Raw genomic sequence first — 16,058 nt, forward strand, 5'->3', positions numbered from 1 at the left:
TAAAATAATTTATTAAAGGCTCTGATGAACTGTAGGAGGAGGACAGCTTTCCAAAATGTTGATGGGACATCATTAAAGGCTGCAGTCCATGCAGCTGGGGCTCCTGCTACTTTAGCAAACGCCAGTGTAAGGACAGCTTTACTATGGAGTAACTCATAAATTGCTCGTGCTTTTACAGATTAGCTGGGATGGTGTCTAGCAGTGGGATCCAAATGGTTTCCAAGTTCTTCCCTGCCTGCCCTGCTGTCAGCAGAGCATGAGCCAGATCCCCACGGGCCCCAGCCCCTGGGAATTCAAAAGCAGGAGCTGGAGGAGCCAGAACTCTGCTTCTCATGGGAGCATTGATGAGCTATTGCTATGCTGCATTTCCCCCAGCCCAATCTTTGTGCAGCAATGAGCCTGTGAACGCCGCCACAAAGATGCACTGTGGGCTGCTCCCAATCTCTTAATCGATCTCCCCTGTCTGCAGAAACAAAGGCCTGGCCTGGCACAGACAGGTGAGGGCAGCACATCTGAATAGCCTGGCACGAAGCAAAATGACTGCAGCCCTATCTCTCTTTGTCAAGTGTGAGTAAACAGACAGTGAAACCTGCCTGGGCTATGGCAGCATGGAACTGCAGGGCTTTGTTAGCTGCCTGAGGAGGAAAGGGAAAAAAAAAAAATCAGAGTGAATTTGAATGCCTTTACGGGCCCTGAGCCTGGAATAGTAAGCTAGAAATAACAAGATTGCTACTATATATCATAATGGCCAAAAGCTTAGCAGGAATCAAAAAGGATTATTATTTCATAGAGTCAGAGAGACTATGAGGAGTTGTTGCTGTTTCTTGAAACAAAAGTGGATTGAGGGAGCTATAAAGCCACCTGCTCAGTACATAAACAGTCCTCAAGGGATGGAAGATAGAAGGAGACTTACCATTGGGAATTAGAGAATTCTACATTGCAGGATATCCCAAAAAGAGGTCATAGAATACAAGAATGGTTTGGGTTGGAAGGAAACTTAAAGCCCATCTAGTTTCAACCCCCTGCCATGGCAGGGACACCTTCCATTATCCCAGGTGGATCCAAGCCCTGTCCAACCTGGCCTTGGACACTGCCAGGGATCCAGGGGCAGCCACAGCTTCTCTGGCCACCCTGTGCCAGGGCCTAATCAGGTTCTTATGTGGACATCAAGATTGAGGGAGGGCCAAAAAAAGTGATGGTCAAGATTCGTTTTGGCCTAAACGGATTTTTGCACACTGAAACTGTTTCCAAAGGCACCTGACACCATTGCCACCTGCTCCTGCTCTCCTCCACTGCAGCCACCATTTGGCCCAAGCAAAGAATTCATGTTTCACTTTGGTGGCTGAAGGAGAAATTATCTGCTTGCCAACATTCAGGACATTAAAAAATCATTCTAGACTGGATATTTTATTCATTACTCCTTTTCCTAAAGTGACATGATTGACATCTACTCTGACTTTCACCCAGGTTTCTCCTGATTTGCTCAATTAAACAAACAGAGCACATGGCCAGCATCTTGCCCCCACAGTGACTTTCAGTGGCCACTGCCCCTGCTACTGCTGTGCCAGGAGCTGTTCTTGGGACGCCTCGGCTGAGTGTTTCTGACTTTGCTCTACTCTTGTCCTTTTATTTATTGCTGACATTCAAGGTTCTAGGGTCTCTAATCTCACCTTTCTCTCTCCCTCCCAGTGTTTACCAGCTCGTTGTCAAGGAGGAGAAGCTGCAGAAAGCCCGGAGAGCTGCAGACATCATCGAGTGCTTCTCTGTGCCAGTGAGCTACAAGAATGCCTCCAGTCTGGACTCCCCTCACTACTTTGCAGCTGAGCTGAAGCCCATCAACCTTCCTGTCACACAGCCCTTCACCGTGGGCGACAACAAGACCTACAATGGCTACTGGAATGCTCCTCTTTCCCCCCTGAAAAGCTACAGCATATACTTCCAGGCTCTTAGCAAGGCCAATGGAGTAAGTGCAGGGAAATTTGAGCTGCATCTGTAGGTGTGACTGCCTCTCTCTGTCCTCCTCATCATTTTCCTTCCTTCTCGACTGGATGCTAGTTTAACTTCTCCTTTTTATTACACTCTTACAGAAATCTGATAAAAATCAAGCATGCCATTACTTGTCCTTCACTCAAATCTCTCTCTGATGCTCAGATCCAATGACAAATCTGTTGAGGACCCCGATTCTGTAAAGGCACATGTTGCTGTGTGATTCACTAAATGAGCTGCTTAGAACTTAGATACTTATTTTTTTATCCTTCAATAAGCATGAATGTCAGAGTAGGGGCTATAGTGCTTTTAAGAGCCATAATTGCAGTATCTTGATAGTTCACAGTGCTTGTGATTTTGGAGGAGATGTTATGAATTTGGATTACCTTGGAGCTAGCACTTGGCCATATCCTAATGCAGCACTTGTGGTTGGGAGCTCCAGCTTGAGGAAGTCAGGTACTGCAGTGGGGACTGTCTGCATCTCTGTCCTACCCCTCTGCAAGTCTATATTTTTATATAGTTTTACTCTGTGATATTGGGTTTAAAATGCAGACTGCACAGGAAATGTAGCCCACCCCAATGACACGCACAATACCACAACACACCCCATCCCACCACAGGAAAGCAGGAGGCCTCTCTTCCCTCTTCTTTTCCAGCTGAGGATAATTTGTGACCTTTTACCTCTCCTGTTTCAGGCCAGATCCAGCCTCAGTTGATCAGCTTCTGCCCCTTTGGCTCCCGAGCTGTTTTCCATTCATACATAACAAAAGGGAATTTGCCACTCTGGCCTCCTGAAGTGTCTTAGACCATTAACAAGGCATCACAAATTTGGGTAGCAGTGTCTGCTATCATTAGCATGTTTGCCAGTGCTTTCAGAAATTTAATTTTAACATAGATAAATTCTCTATGATATCACCCCTGAGAGAGAAAAATTACAAAAATCATTCAAAGGTGAACAGTGCAGGCTTTAGTGGCTTCTATACCTGAAATGCAGCTGTACTTTGCAGAAGACTGGGATGGTTCCACAGGCTGGCAGTGCCAACGAGTGTTCACAACACATCTGAGTGCTTTGCACCCTTCATTTATCACCATTTTCCTGCAGAGCTTCAGCTGTGTGGCTGACAAGTACAAAATCTCTTCAACACTGTGCTGGTTTTCACCTTGGTTTCCTTTCTAGCCAATACAGTTTCCTTCCAGCACTGCTCAATTAATTCAGTCTTGGATTTGCCTTTATAAGAGAAATTGTGAATATATGTATATGTCTCTCTGTTTCTAGTTAGTTCCCCCATGTGTGAGAGCTAATTGCTAGTGAATGGATCCCCCGGGAAGAAGAAACTTTATTTGCTTAAGTACAATATAATATTCCATAAATGGGTTGTGAGGATGGAAGTGCAGGCTTCCCTTGGTGTTCTGAATTCAGGCAGAACTGGTGTTTCTGCTTTTCCTGCATCTCACCCTCTATTCAAGGTGTTAAGGACTCAGAAAAGGATGACTTGCTTGGGCTGTTCTAACAGGAGGGATTTTTAAGCATAAGTTAATGAAATTGTCTTAATGCAACAAAGAACAGTTCATGAAAGGATGAGAAGTGTCCAGCCAGACACAGTAAATTCCTCTTTGAGAAAGCTATTTCCTCCTGTGGTAATAATTTATATTTCTGCAGGATATGCTTTATATATCCGCAGAGTGTAGTGCTGTGGGTAAACGTATAGAGGAAATGCCCAAGAGTGGAATATGGATCTTCAAAGGTGTAGCTTCTATTCTGATCCCTTCTGTTTCTTGGTAAAATCGTTAAGGCCCACATTTCAAACATTAGGGTGAATTCACTCTTTTGCAGCTGTAAATGGTAGGGTTTTGTTCCATTCCCAGAATTATTTGCAGCTGAGTTTTCACTTGTCTGTAACCTGAGCAGCTTTGACTGGTCTTGAAAAATCCTACAACTAATTATAGCTGCAACATGGCATTTCCATCCCTGGGAGTGTCCAAGACCAGGCTGGATGGGATTTGGAGCAATCTGGGATAGTGGAAGGTGTCCCTACCCATGGCAGCACATTGGAACTGGATGGTCTTTAAGGTCACTTCCAACCCAAACCATTCCATGATTTTGGATAAGTCACATCTGCAAAAAACCTGCAACAATAACAATTTAGCACGGTTAAAGTAGAGCCTTATGTTCCCTTACACATGAAAAGCTTAACAGAACATTGCCACTCATTTTTTAATTAGGATATTCCATAGTTTCATTAATCACTGACGGTTGTGGAATGATGAAATTTCTCTCCACACCTGGAAGCTGCAATGAGAAACCTTCATGCAGTGAACCAGAACATCTTCCTTTGGAAACAGAGGGCTCCGGGGAGAGCTTAATTTGAAGAAACAGCCTGGATTTGGTCAAAAAGCTTGATTAGGAGGAGGTTAGGAGTGTTGTAGGAGTTCTGCATTGTTTGAGCTCCTCTGTACATGGAGGGTTGTGCTCATTTGGTTTTCCTGTCTGCTCTGCAGCCATTAGCTCTGATTGTTACACTGAAAGGAACATAATTAACAGCTGGATGCAAAACAAGTGTGGCAGATTGCTGCAGAAGCAGATCACAAGCTCTTCTGCCTTCTCTTGTGCACTGTTGTAGTTGTCTCAGAGTGTGAATGAAAAAGCTGTGGCTGGCTGGATCCATCTCCCAGGCTCTTGGGTGTACTGTGGTCACTGTGGTGCTGCCTCCAGACTGGAGTCTGAGCAGAACGTGGTGACACTGAGTGGTTTTCAGCTTTGTTACACAAAACGCTTCCAAATTGTGTGAACTTCCCTCCTAGGCACTGCTGACAGCCAGATGCTGAGCTGAAATGTGGCAGAGTTTGAAGTGAGAGAGGGGAGAAAGGAAGGGGACACAGAAACTCCAGGCTTTGTGGCTGTGGCTTTGTGGCTGTGGGAGTGAGAAGCACTGTTAGTTACTGTTTAGTTGATAGAAGGAGTCAGCACTAGAGGTGGCACAGAAGTAGAGGGGACATTTGGCTTGGCTGTGCTCTGGCAGGATCTCCAGACACTGTCACAGCCATCCAGGTAGGAATCTGATGTTTGCTGTTTGTCCTGGTGCCACCTGCTACAGATGGCTGCCTGACAGAGCATGAAGATTTGCTTGTCTAAAACCCCCCCCTGAGCTCAGCCCCTTTAAAACTCCAGCCCTGCCAGTATTTTTCCCTCTGAAAGGTGAGGCCAGGTTGACAACCCCACGTTATTCCTTATCCTCACACTGGCTCAGTAATCAAACTGAGATGCTGCAGGTTTGATTGTCCCCAGGTCTTTTTCTGGCTCACTGCGGGTCTCTGGTTGCTGATCCAGCACCACACCCTGACGGAGAGAATTTTTGGCTGCTGTGTGAAACCTGCCTGAATTTTTGAGCAGCTCAGAAACCAGAGCTCCTTAAAAAAATCCTTTCTGGAGCTGCATTTTACCTCATTGAGTTAAAATGAAATTTTTAACAGCACAGTTGCAATCAATAACTCTTGGCCGTTTTTCCTTTCAATGGGAGATGAGCAGGAGCCTGTGTAACACAGCTGGGAGTGATGGGGGGTGCAGCCAGCTGCTCTGCCAGCCTGGTGGTCCAACAAGTGACTGATGTCTTCAACCCAGAATTGTGAAAAGTAGCACTGCAGGAATCAATGAGAATATTATTTTTTTGAGGGAATGAAAGACTCTACCGAGATTCCTATTGATTTTTTGCCTCTCTAATGACTTGTACTACATGCACAATCGGGCAGCTCATTATTATCAGGGGACTTGAGGCTGGATTTCTTGATGCTGACAGGTCTGCTCATAGCACACAGCATTATTCTTCTGGGACATTTTGAAGGTATGGATAGAGCTGCCAGCAGAGAGATGCCATTCATCCCCGTGGAGATGGCCATGAAAAAAAAAATCAAGGAGGTTGAGTTCAGCACGAGCTGTGCTCTGAAAGATGAAATGGCACCAGGGCTGCCTGCACCACTTCTGTGAGCTACTAACCAGCTTTGGGGAGCTCTGTGTTCAGGAGGATTTTGGGTGTACAGTTTATCCACTTACATTCACTCCTTCTGAATCTCATCCTGGAGGTGCTGGTGCAGAAATAAAGCAGCTGTGGGAACACTTCACTCTTTATACACCCCTGTTTCCACATCTGGTTGGCCAGAGGATGTGTACCTGAGTGTTTTCTGCATAATAAATAAAATCCTCCTCCAGCCTACCTCATTTTTGAGAGGTTGAGAGGAGTGGGTATCCAATCATCAACTGCAGATCATTCACATAACTTCCTATTGTAAATAATAAAAGCCCTAACCATTTTGTTAAGCTCCCTTCTCCAAATGACACAGATACTAAAAAAAACCCTGATAATTGGAATAGCAATAATAGGTTTGGCTTAGTCTTTGGAAGGAAATAGCAATTTCCTGAAGCTGGCAATAAAAATTATAGGGGAGTCCATTGACCCTGCACAGACATATTTTAAGACTACAAACCACTGGCTGCAATGGGATAGAGAATAAACACAATTTAGAGCTCTCCTGGACTTGGGCAAAATCTGTTGAGGACCAAATAAATAACTCCTTAAGACTGGACAAGCCCATGGTTTCTACCCTGTGTGTGAAGCAGGTTGCCAACAAGTTCCGTGTTCAGCTCTGGGACATGGGGAACTAAAGCTGGAACTGAGGCCGAGGGGAGAGTGGTGATTCCTTGTCTGGTCCATGAAGCAGCAGCAGATAAAATTGCCTGTTCCCAGTTTGAGCTGCCTAAAAATCTCTGTCTGTTGTAGGGCAGCCCCCATGGCACTTCTGGGGGCAGCAGGCTCTGCTGGGGCTGGCAGGTGGTTCTTCAGGCAAGGCAAGCTTTGTTTGACTGCTGCAAAGTCATAATCATAGTAAAGGAAAGGGAAAATGGTGGGTGTGAAAACAGATGGATGAAAAAGCTTTGCTGCTTTCATTGTTGTTCGTAGTCTGTAAACAGCAAGCTGTCAGTTTCAAAGAAAAGGGGGGAAAAAAAGATCATGTGGCTTTTTAGGTTGTGAAGATGCAGCTGTCACATAAACATATGTCCTGCTGCCCCCGTAGCCCTTTTCTGCAGAAAATTGTTCCCATCCAAACACTGAAGAGACAGAGGCAGAACTCATTTTGTTATCATCCATTTCACTTGAGTGAAATGTTCATTTAGGAGCCTCAGTAATTAGTAGACAGCAGCAGCTCCTTTGCTTCTAAAATGAAAGAATAAAGCCGTATTAAAAGAATGTTTTAAAAAGCCCTGGAAATCCAGGGGGATGCTAAAGCAGGCTCACAGTGTGCAGTTTCCAGGCTGTGGGCAGGAGTGGCGTGGGCAGAGAGGGCTTGCCCAGCTCCTCAGCACTACTCTCTCCAGAGGGTCCCGGGTTGTGCTGATGGTAGGTGCAGGTCCTCCCTCCAGGAGCAGGCTGCCAGCACCCTGAAACTCAGTGGCATACGTGTCCATGGTGTGTGGACTTAAAAACAGAGCCAGGGTTCAGCCTTGAGGGAGGGCACTCCATAATCTTTTATCCATTGGTAAATAAGTTCCAGAAAGCAAATTTCCATCCATGTGTTGAGGTAGGCATGGGGATGGGCTTATTCTGCGGTGAGCTTTCAGGGCATGGAGCTTGTTGGAAAGTGAGGGTTGGGTCAGGAGCTGCAGGATGTAGTCATGGAGTGTTTTCCTGTCCCAGGATCTCAGTTAAAATGTGCCTACATTGTTCCATTACTGTTTGGCTGTAAAATGTCTGCCTTAACCTGGCAGTGATACAGAGCTGAAGCAGTACTGGCATCTTAATTTAATTTATTCCTGTGAGTTCAGCCATTACATGAAAGCAGATATGCAGAATATGTTGGCTCTCTGAGTATCATTAAGACTGTTGTACATATACAAGGCCTTGTAAAAGTTCTGTGATATCATAAAATGGGAAATAAGTATTGCAGCATTTGAAAGAATATTCAGAAATGACACAGAGACTGAATTTTGGGGAAATATTTGGGGTTTTTTTTCCCTAAAGCTTCTATTATTATCTCTTTATTTAATTATTTTTCTTGCCATTGCTTTAGGCAAGCTGGATGGATCATTGATAATTACCAACATTGTTTATTCCTGCTTTGCTGGTGGCTGAAGAGAAGCACCTTGCAGTGATTTGACAAGAAGTAGTGTGTGCAAACTGAAAGATGGGAAATGTAGCTTAGGAAAAAAAATAAAAATAAAAGCATTGTCACTGCCTATGGCACTTTAAGGTGCATTCCAACCCATTAACATTCTGTGATCTTTACTGTGTACAGGAAAGTGCCTTGAAGCAAAAGTAATATTTTCAGAAAACAAACATGAATTTGGGAAAGTGGGTTTAGTGTTTGTTGTTTTTTTTTTTTTGTTTTGTTTTTTTTTGGTTTTTTTGTTACTTTCAGTTTGTTGGGTTTTTTTTTAGGGGCTGGAATGCATTTATTTATTTTGTTTCTTCTTAAAAAGATTCATGCAAACTTACAATTCTCAGTATCAACCAAAGAAAAATAGAGTAAATTGAAAGGGATCTCATTTTTATGAAACACCAAAGAGATGAGCAGTGCAAAGCAATGGAATAATCAGCCTTAATCCAGAATATGGACTAAATTCAAGTCTTTACACTAGCACTGCTAGGAGCTGGGAGCTGATGTCTGTGCAGGTTCTTTTATGTTTTCCTCCCCAGAAGATGCAATTAGAAATGAAGTTCTGAAGTCCACATCTTGTTCCTGTAGCTGTTGCTTCTGGCAGTGCCAGTTCTCCTAAGAGCTGTGGTTGTGCTCAATGCAGCCATCAGTGGATGCAGATACAATCAGAATAAATTCTGTCTTCCCAAATCGCCCCAGGGGAGGGTCTCATACAGGAATACACACATGTTCAAATGAGATCATTCTAGACTCTTCTTTTTCCAGCACTAATTTCTCCAGCTTTCTGTTACATTCTGAAGCCAGCAGAAAGCAACACATACACAAGAATATTTTCCTTGACAAAATGTGAGCAAGTGTCCATCTACTTGTAGACCACAAAAATCCTGTCTCTTAATTTTTTATTTTACTCTCCATTGCTGGTTTTCCAGCTCACCTTGTTGCAGATCAGAAACTACATCAGGACCTCTCTGTCTTCTGGTTCCCAGCACTATGTGCAGAGACAGCTCTGACAACAAAGCTGTGTTTTGCCTGCTCCATACATCCCAAGCAGCAGCAAAGACTTTGGATTTCCAGAATAACTGGCAATTCAAACTCGTTACCCACGAGGCAGAGGGGAGTGGGGAGCTCTTTGTGCAGCTGTGGTGACTTTGCAGTGCCAGTGTTGGTGCAGATTATGCTGGGGAGCTGATTTTTGAGGGACAAAGGGGTGCAACCAAAGAGATGTCTCTGGTTAGCTGGGATGAACAGGGCTTCAGTCCCACTCTGGACTGGGAAATAGTCATGGTTTGTCCTCAAGGAGCTAGGAATTCCTTAAAAGAGTTTGAAGGCAAGGTCAAAGGGAGTGTTTGTCCTGGGTATCTCATTTTTCTTAGGCTGCACACAGTGTGGCTTGTATCCAGATTGTGTGGCATCACAGAAAGGGATCAGAGGGAATTGCTCCTGTGATTCCCAGTGTTTCCCAGCATGGATCCTGCAATCATCCCCCTCCTATGTGCAACAAAAGCGTGAGGAGAAAGGCACAGTGGGGCTGTGTGTGTCTGCTCCAGCCAAGGAGGATTTGTCACAGATGGAGCAATTTTCTCCAAGAGCAAATTGAGATTTGCACAAGGTTTGTCCAGTCGTTTGAGGATGGAAGGACACACTCAGCAGTGCTTTGCTGGGCTGCTGTTTCCAGAGCACAGACAGCATCCATATTAATGGAGCATTGTTAGCACAGTAATTTATGCTGGATTCATTACACCTGAGACGTGCAGAGGCATAAAGTGCTCTGCAAGCCTTGCAGCAGATTAGTGCCTGACAGAGGCAGCTCTTTAACAAGCAGCACATTCCCATTTGGATGGCAATCACAGGCTGGACAGCAGCAGCCCCTGCCAGGAAGGGCTGTACAGTGAGGAGCTGGGGACTCCACAGAGGTTGTGTTTGCAGTGGAGGTGGCCTGAGAAAGCTGCCGAGTTTGAGCTGTTTGTGAAGCCAAACACAACATTCGGATCCAAATCCCGTTTTTGCAGCCCTGCAGGCTCCAGGGTGGATTGAACACAAAGTGTTGGGTTTTGTCCCAGCTCTGCAATGAGGAGCTGCAGTGGTGAGGGTTGTTAGAACAGCTCGTTTGGCAGAGGCAGCAGCACAGAATGTTGGTCTGCTCCACATCCATCAGAGAGCTGAAATATTCAAATGACTTCTTCAGTGTCTGTTTGCCATGTGTTTAAATAAATACCCAATTTGCAAAATTTGCAGTAATGGTGCATGAAAATGAGATGTACAGTGGCGTGTACTTTTGACCCAAGGCTTGTCAGTCTATTACAGAGCAAGTCATTTAACTGGGAAATTCTATTAGCTAATCAGGCACTTACGTGGGACCCATCACTCACACATGGAGCGTGGAGAAATGTGCTGTCACTCCCAACTTTTCAATACTTAAGAGAACCAACTGCAAGCAAGTCCAGTAGTGTGGAGTGTTTTATGCAACAAAAACTGTTGGTGGTATTTTCAAAGATGAAGTGCAAGAAAATATATATGTATTTTTAGTAGCTTTTTAAAGGAATGTGTGTTTACTGTAGATGGGCAAATTACACACTGTAAAATTTTTCTATATATTTTTCTTGTGTTTTTTTATTTTTCAGGAAACAAAAATCAACTGTGTCCGGCTGGCAACAAAAGGTATGTGGGTCTCTCTTTCCTGCAAAACACGACACCAGAAATGTGAAAACTGCAGTGGTGGCACAACTTGATTACAGTTCCTAGCCAAAGAGCCAGCCTCTTCATTTGCTCTTTTATTTTATTTTTTTAAAAAGGAAGATTGTCAAGGCAGAACAACAGTTTCTAGGACCACTCCACTATATTTGTGGCCTCTGTTATTTTTTTAATGCAGGGTATAATTCTCTGTGGTTCCTCCTTCCCCTCGTTCTGTTGACAGCTTTTCTGTCCTGAGGACTGTTCTTGCTGTTGGCAGAACATCACTGAAAAAGTGACATTAACTTCCCATTCAATTTGTTTTCTCCACAACTGTACAAAGTAGATAAGAGGAGATCTCGTGTAAGCCTAACCTTGTACACAGCGGGGCACAATTCTTACATCGTGCCATTTTCATGGTATAATTGAACAAACTAGGAGAGAGCATTCCTGATTTTCATTGTGGTGAGCTCAGAAGAGACCGAGCTGACAGGTCACACAGAGCAAACCCAAGACAAACAGCCCCAGGTTGGTTCACAAGGTGTAGCTCTTGAGGGACCAACGGTGACAATGTCTGAGCTCCTTCTTAGAGTTTACAGCTGCTTTTAACAACTCTTCTAAAGATTTTGAAATCACCCCAGGGGCTACTTTTCCAGAAAAAGATGTCAGACACCAATTTATTTGTAACACAGAGTAGCTGTAAAAAGATTTCCCCAACACATGTTGTAGTCTGCCAAGGAGCTGCAGGGAAATGCTGCGGTGTTGCCATGGGCTGTGCTACAGATGACTCTCCATTCCCAAACTTAGCTTTGCCAGCTTGCGCTCTTGCTGCTTTGCTGTAAAGTGAAATACCTGCATGGCTGCCTGTGGAAGCTTTGAGAGTTCACCAAATTTGGCAGGAACCCAGAAATCCTTTGAGGCACCATCCCATTTTTATCATTCTTTTCCGTCTATTTTGACTTGTGGCAGAATTCAATGACTTCAAGGTTCTTTCTCCTGATCCCTTCTGCATCGGCACTTGCAGAGGAGTTGGGAGGGCTCAAAGCAGCCCCGTTAGCCACTGGAGAGCATTTTCCATCTCCTGTGGAGACATCCCCAGGCTGTCACAGCCAGCCAGGCACTGGGGTGGCAGTGCCTGGAGCTCCCACCTGTGCAGGTGCTTTCCCTGCTCAGACTCGCTAAAGCAGACTGGTGGGGCTGTAAGCAGTTGTGTCACCACTGAAAGCTGAGGAGGAGGAGCCATTTCTCCCATTTCTCCTTCTCATCTGTGGCACTGGTGCTCCCCATACCCTCTTGTTCCTTTCCTGTTTAAAAGCTCCTTGTAAAATCTTTATTTAATTCATTCTCTGGGTTACAAACATTCTATGTGTCTCAGTCTATGTGTCTCCTTCCTCTCAGCTCTCTCAGCTGGTAGTAATGTGACCATTTCAAATACCTGATTTTGGCTTTCTGGTGGTAGAAAGAGCAAGAGCAGGACTGGGTGAAATGAATAGCATAGTCTCTTCATGAGATCAGAGATACTGGATTAATTAATTTTTAGAAACCTGTACTTCCTTCCATTTCAGTTGTTCATTTTTCTGGAACGGATGGAAGAATGTTGTCATGCTAGCAGGAAAGATATTTGCTCTATGAGTATTCAAAAGAAAAAAACTTACACAGCTTGAAAAATCCCATTCTGACACATCCTTTTGTTTGCACTCTCTGATTTGGGTACCTCAGCAAAGTGGCCCATAAGTGTTTGACCTTCAGCTGACTTCGGCAAACTGAGATAATTTCCATTAACCCTGTCAGGTCACCAGGAGGAGTCACTGAGCCACCCAGTCATTGACCCCCCTCCTTCTGTTGGTTCTGAACGTCATCTCTTCTTAAAAAAGAATCTCTTCCTAGGATTAATTTAGTAAGAGATACAAAAGAGATGGGTAGAGCCTGAGGATGTCTAGAACCACTGCTTCTTGGTGATCTTTAGGTTTTTTTCTTTATTGACTTGAATGGAAAAGGACAAGAAATGATGGTAGTTCTAGTGTTTATTCTCGCTGTCTCAATTCATATCACTTTTGATTTATTTCACTTTTGCTTCATATCACTTTTGATTTATAGGTAGATATCTTATTCCTCGGTGTGGAGTGCAGAAACCTCTGTGGAAATTCTTTTCCTCTTGCCCTGGCTCTGAATTGCTGTAATTCCCAGTGGTTGGCCCTGAGCACAGAGCTGGAATAGCCCAGCTGTGGCTCATTTGAGGCAGGTTTAGCTCTCCGAAGGAGCAGGGCTGGTGCAGCTCGCAGGCAAAGGAGCACCACGAGCTGGGGTGTTGGTAACATCACAGGACCTGCCACAGCTACAGCTGAGCAAAGTGGTTCTGTGGGCTTTCCCACACTTTCAGGTTTCCATATGTCCTGAGGCTGCATTCCCACCATACATTAATTCCATAGGAATAATGGGACCAGCCCCTGGAGAGGGGTGCTGTACCTGCCCTCTCTCTGCAGTGGGAAATGCACAGAGACACTCACACAACTGTGATTACACCATGTCCTGATCAAAGGCTGATAGCTGGAATGTTCTAGATAACCTCCTGTGTCTGTGCTGTCTTTATTATCCTTAAATGGCATTGCTCTGTACTCCCCTTTATTTGCATTGGTGTTTTTCTGAGGATAGAATGAGCAAACCTGAAGTCTGCCTTGAACAGAATCATCAGAGCTGCCAGTGAGGATGCCACTGTGATGTGGTAGGAATCAGGAAAAAAATAAAAAAACAACACCTTTTTTTGGAGTCAGGATCAATGTCAGTATTAAAAGCTCTGCTTGAGTTGGTACCGGAGGAAAAAAAAATGATTTGATGCAAGAAAATAAATACATACCACTGGTGCCAGACTAAATGTTCATTTTAGAATAGAAGCCTAATTTTCCCATTCCTAGACATTTGTCACTGCAGCAGCTCCATTAGCACCAGTGAAATGAGTTCTGATTTACACCAGTGACAGGAAGATTAGGATCGAGGCGTGTTTAAGCAAGGCAAGAATTCTCTTGAAGTACTGGATTAACAAGGGCACTAAACGTGAGTGTGGGAGTAATTAGGCAGTGAAATGTGTTAGGCATGTGTTACTGGGGGATTGTAACACATCCTGGGTGTTGCTGCAAGGCACCTGCTCAGAAGCTGAGTCTCTTTAATTACTCGAGAGACAAACGGGGCTGTTCCACCGCCTCTCTTCCAGCTGGCTGCCAGGGAGTTTGCTCTCTGCGTCCCATTGCCCCAACACCAAGAAAAGCAAAGCAGAGCACTCTTTAAAAGTGGCTTAATCCACTTAAAATAAAAATTTTGGAGCTTTCCCAGCTTTCTTCCCTCCTCTTTAGCCAGAAATAGGCTGCTCAGATGAGCCCTTTTCAGTTCAGCCCAGCTCTGTGCAGGAGCTGCTTCCCAGCTCTCTGGTGGTGCTCTCTCTTCATGATTCTCTGTGTGCTGCTCCTGCTTAGATGAACTTGATTCTTGTGGTGGCAAGAAAAAGCTCTCAGATCCTTTTGTATTGATTAGGTTATTAAATACTGGGAGGAGGGGGTGGCGTCAGCATTTCAGAGCAGCAGGTCCTCCAAAGCAGAGCCAGTAGGTTCCCAGCTGGGCCAGCACACCCCCTGAGCTCATTTCCCTCCATCCAGTGCCTCCATGGGAGGACTGGGTGCTGCCTGTGGGAAGGGCCAGTGGCAGGGACTCACCATCAGCCCTTGCTGGGGTGACCTTGGGTGATCCATCAGAAAGCTCCCTGCGTTCGTCCACTCTGTGTAGCCATCCCACACTTTGCCAGCATGTTAAACATTATGAACCTTTTGTATCTATGTATGTTATTTATTTTCAGATTCGTTGGTCTCAGATCTCTTGCCACTTCCCCCCTCACATGGGCTATTCTCTTTTTTTTTTTTTTTTTTTTTTTAATTACTGGACTAATGTTATCTTTCACAGCATTAGGCACTTGGATGCACCTCATTAACATAAAACAGTATTTTAAAATGTTTATAATTAAACCCCAATTTACCAGTTCTCTGCCATACAATTTCCATTCAGATGGGTTATTTATAGGTTTTGCCATTTGGTTTCCTTGACAGCATTTGTTTTAGTATGTCCCATTCTTTCTGAATTAACTGACTTGTTCTCCTTGTCTTAAAGCAACATATTTATATCGACACTTTATTAGAGAAAATTGCAACCTCTTACCAAGAGAGAGCGATTACCTCTTGTATTCCTAAAGTGCATTAAATTAATTTCACAGTGTAATTGAAACCAAGGCAGAGGGCTCATTAATGGTTCCTTATCTCCCAGTACTCATTTCTTCTTTCCTTAAAATGTGACTTCTTGCAAATGAAAGAATGGAACTATAATAACCATTATAAGGTACATTTTTATTTTTTTCCTTTTTTTTTTTTTTTTGTCTCGTGCATGCTGCCTGGGAACCATTTTGCTTGTTCTTAGCAGTGATAGGTAGACAACAGGTGACCACGCGAAACCCGCCCAGCCTCTTGAGCACAGGTGATTATCAGTTCAGAAAAAGGAAAACTGGTCAAACTTCCAGAGTACTGAGCAGCTTTGTGACTTCTCGTTTAATACTTGTTTTGCATGAGAAATTACTTTTACAATTGCTCCAACTACAGTATGAAGGAGGGCAGTGCTTTCATGGCACTCCTTCAGTGCCAAGGTGGAGATCTGCCCATGCTGAGGGTCAGCTGAGGGCTCAACACCTCTTAAATCTTCACAGCAGCAGCTGAGTGTGATGGAAGAGCCCCATGGATCCCCTGTGCACAGGCTGAGGGATCCCTGAGCATGCATGGAGCTGAGCTTGCATTTCCAATTAAAGCAGCTGTGCCATTTTCTGGGGCTGATTATTGTGCTTATTCGTAGACAGCTGAGGCCTGCTGTCGGAGAAATGGTGGCAAGAAAAGGAAAACGTGATTCTGTAAGCTCTCTGTAGAGGAACACAGGAACTATAGAAACTGTAGTTTCTATAGAAACTTCTGCTGGAGCCAGAGATGCTGCAGAATTGAGCCTCAGCAGCACCAAGTCACTCACAGAGGGGAGGTTCAGAACCTCTCAAGGGTTTTGCAATTTCCATCAGAAGGAACTTGGAAGTCTGTGTGCCGTAAAATTACACCATCATATGTTACAATGGGACCAGGATCATCATTAATTCCACAAAATTTAGATATGGAAGGGAGATCCCATCAGCTTGTGGTTAGGTTCTTCTACTTCAGCCTGATGTGTACAGAATGAGTGGC

General features: G+C 44.4%; 1 protein-coding gene across 1 annotated transcript in view; it reads left to right on the forward strand.

Annotated features, from left to right (window-relative positions):
* The window catches only part of PTPRT (protein tyrosine phosphatase receptor type T), a 444,327-nt gene that overhangs the window by 349,274 nt on the left and 78,995 nt on the right, over positions 1-16,058 (forward strand). Inside the window, exons 12-14 of the mRNA XM_068207489.1 lie at positions 1,690-1,963; positions 10,755-10,791; positions 15,259-15,315. Coding sequence (XP_068063590.1) covers positions 1,690-1,963; positions 10,755-10,791; positions 15,259-15,315 — 368 coding nt within the window. The remainder of the gene's footprint in view (positions 1-1,689; positions 1,964-10,754; positions 10,792-15,258; positions 15,316-16,058) is intronic.

Source organism: Anomalospiza imberbis, chromosome 17, assembly GCF_031753505.1.
Source record: "Anomalospiza imberbis isolate Cuckoo-Finch-1a 21T00152 chromosome 17, ASM3175350v1, whole genome shotgun sequence".
Taxonomy (NCBI): Eukaryota; Metazoa; Chordata; class Aves; order Passeriformes; family Viduidae; genus Anomalospiza; species Anomalospiza imberbis.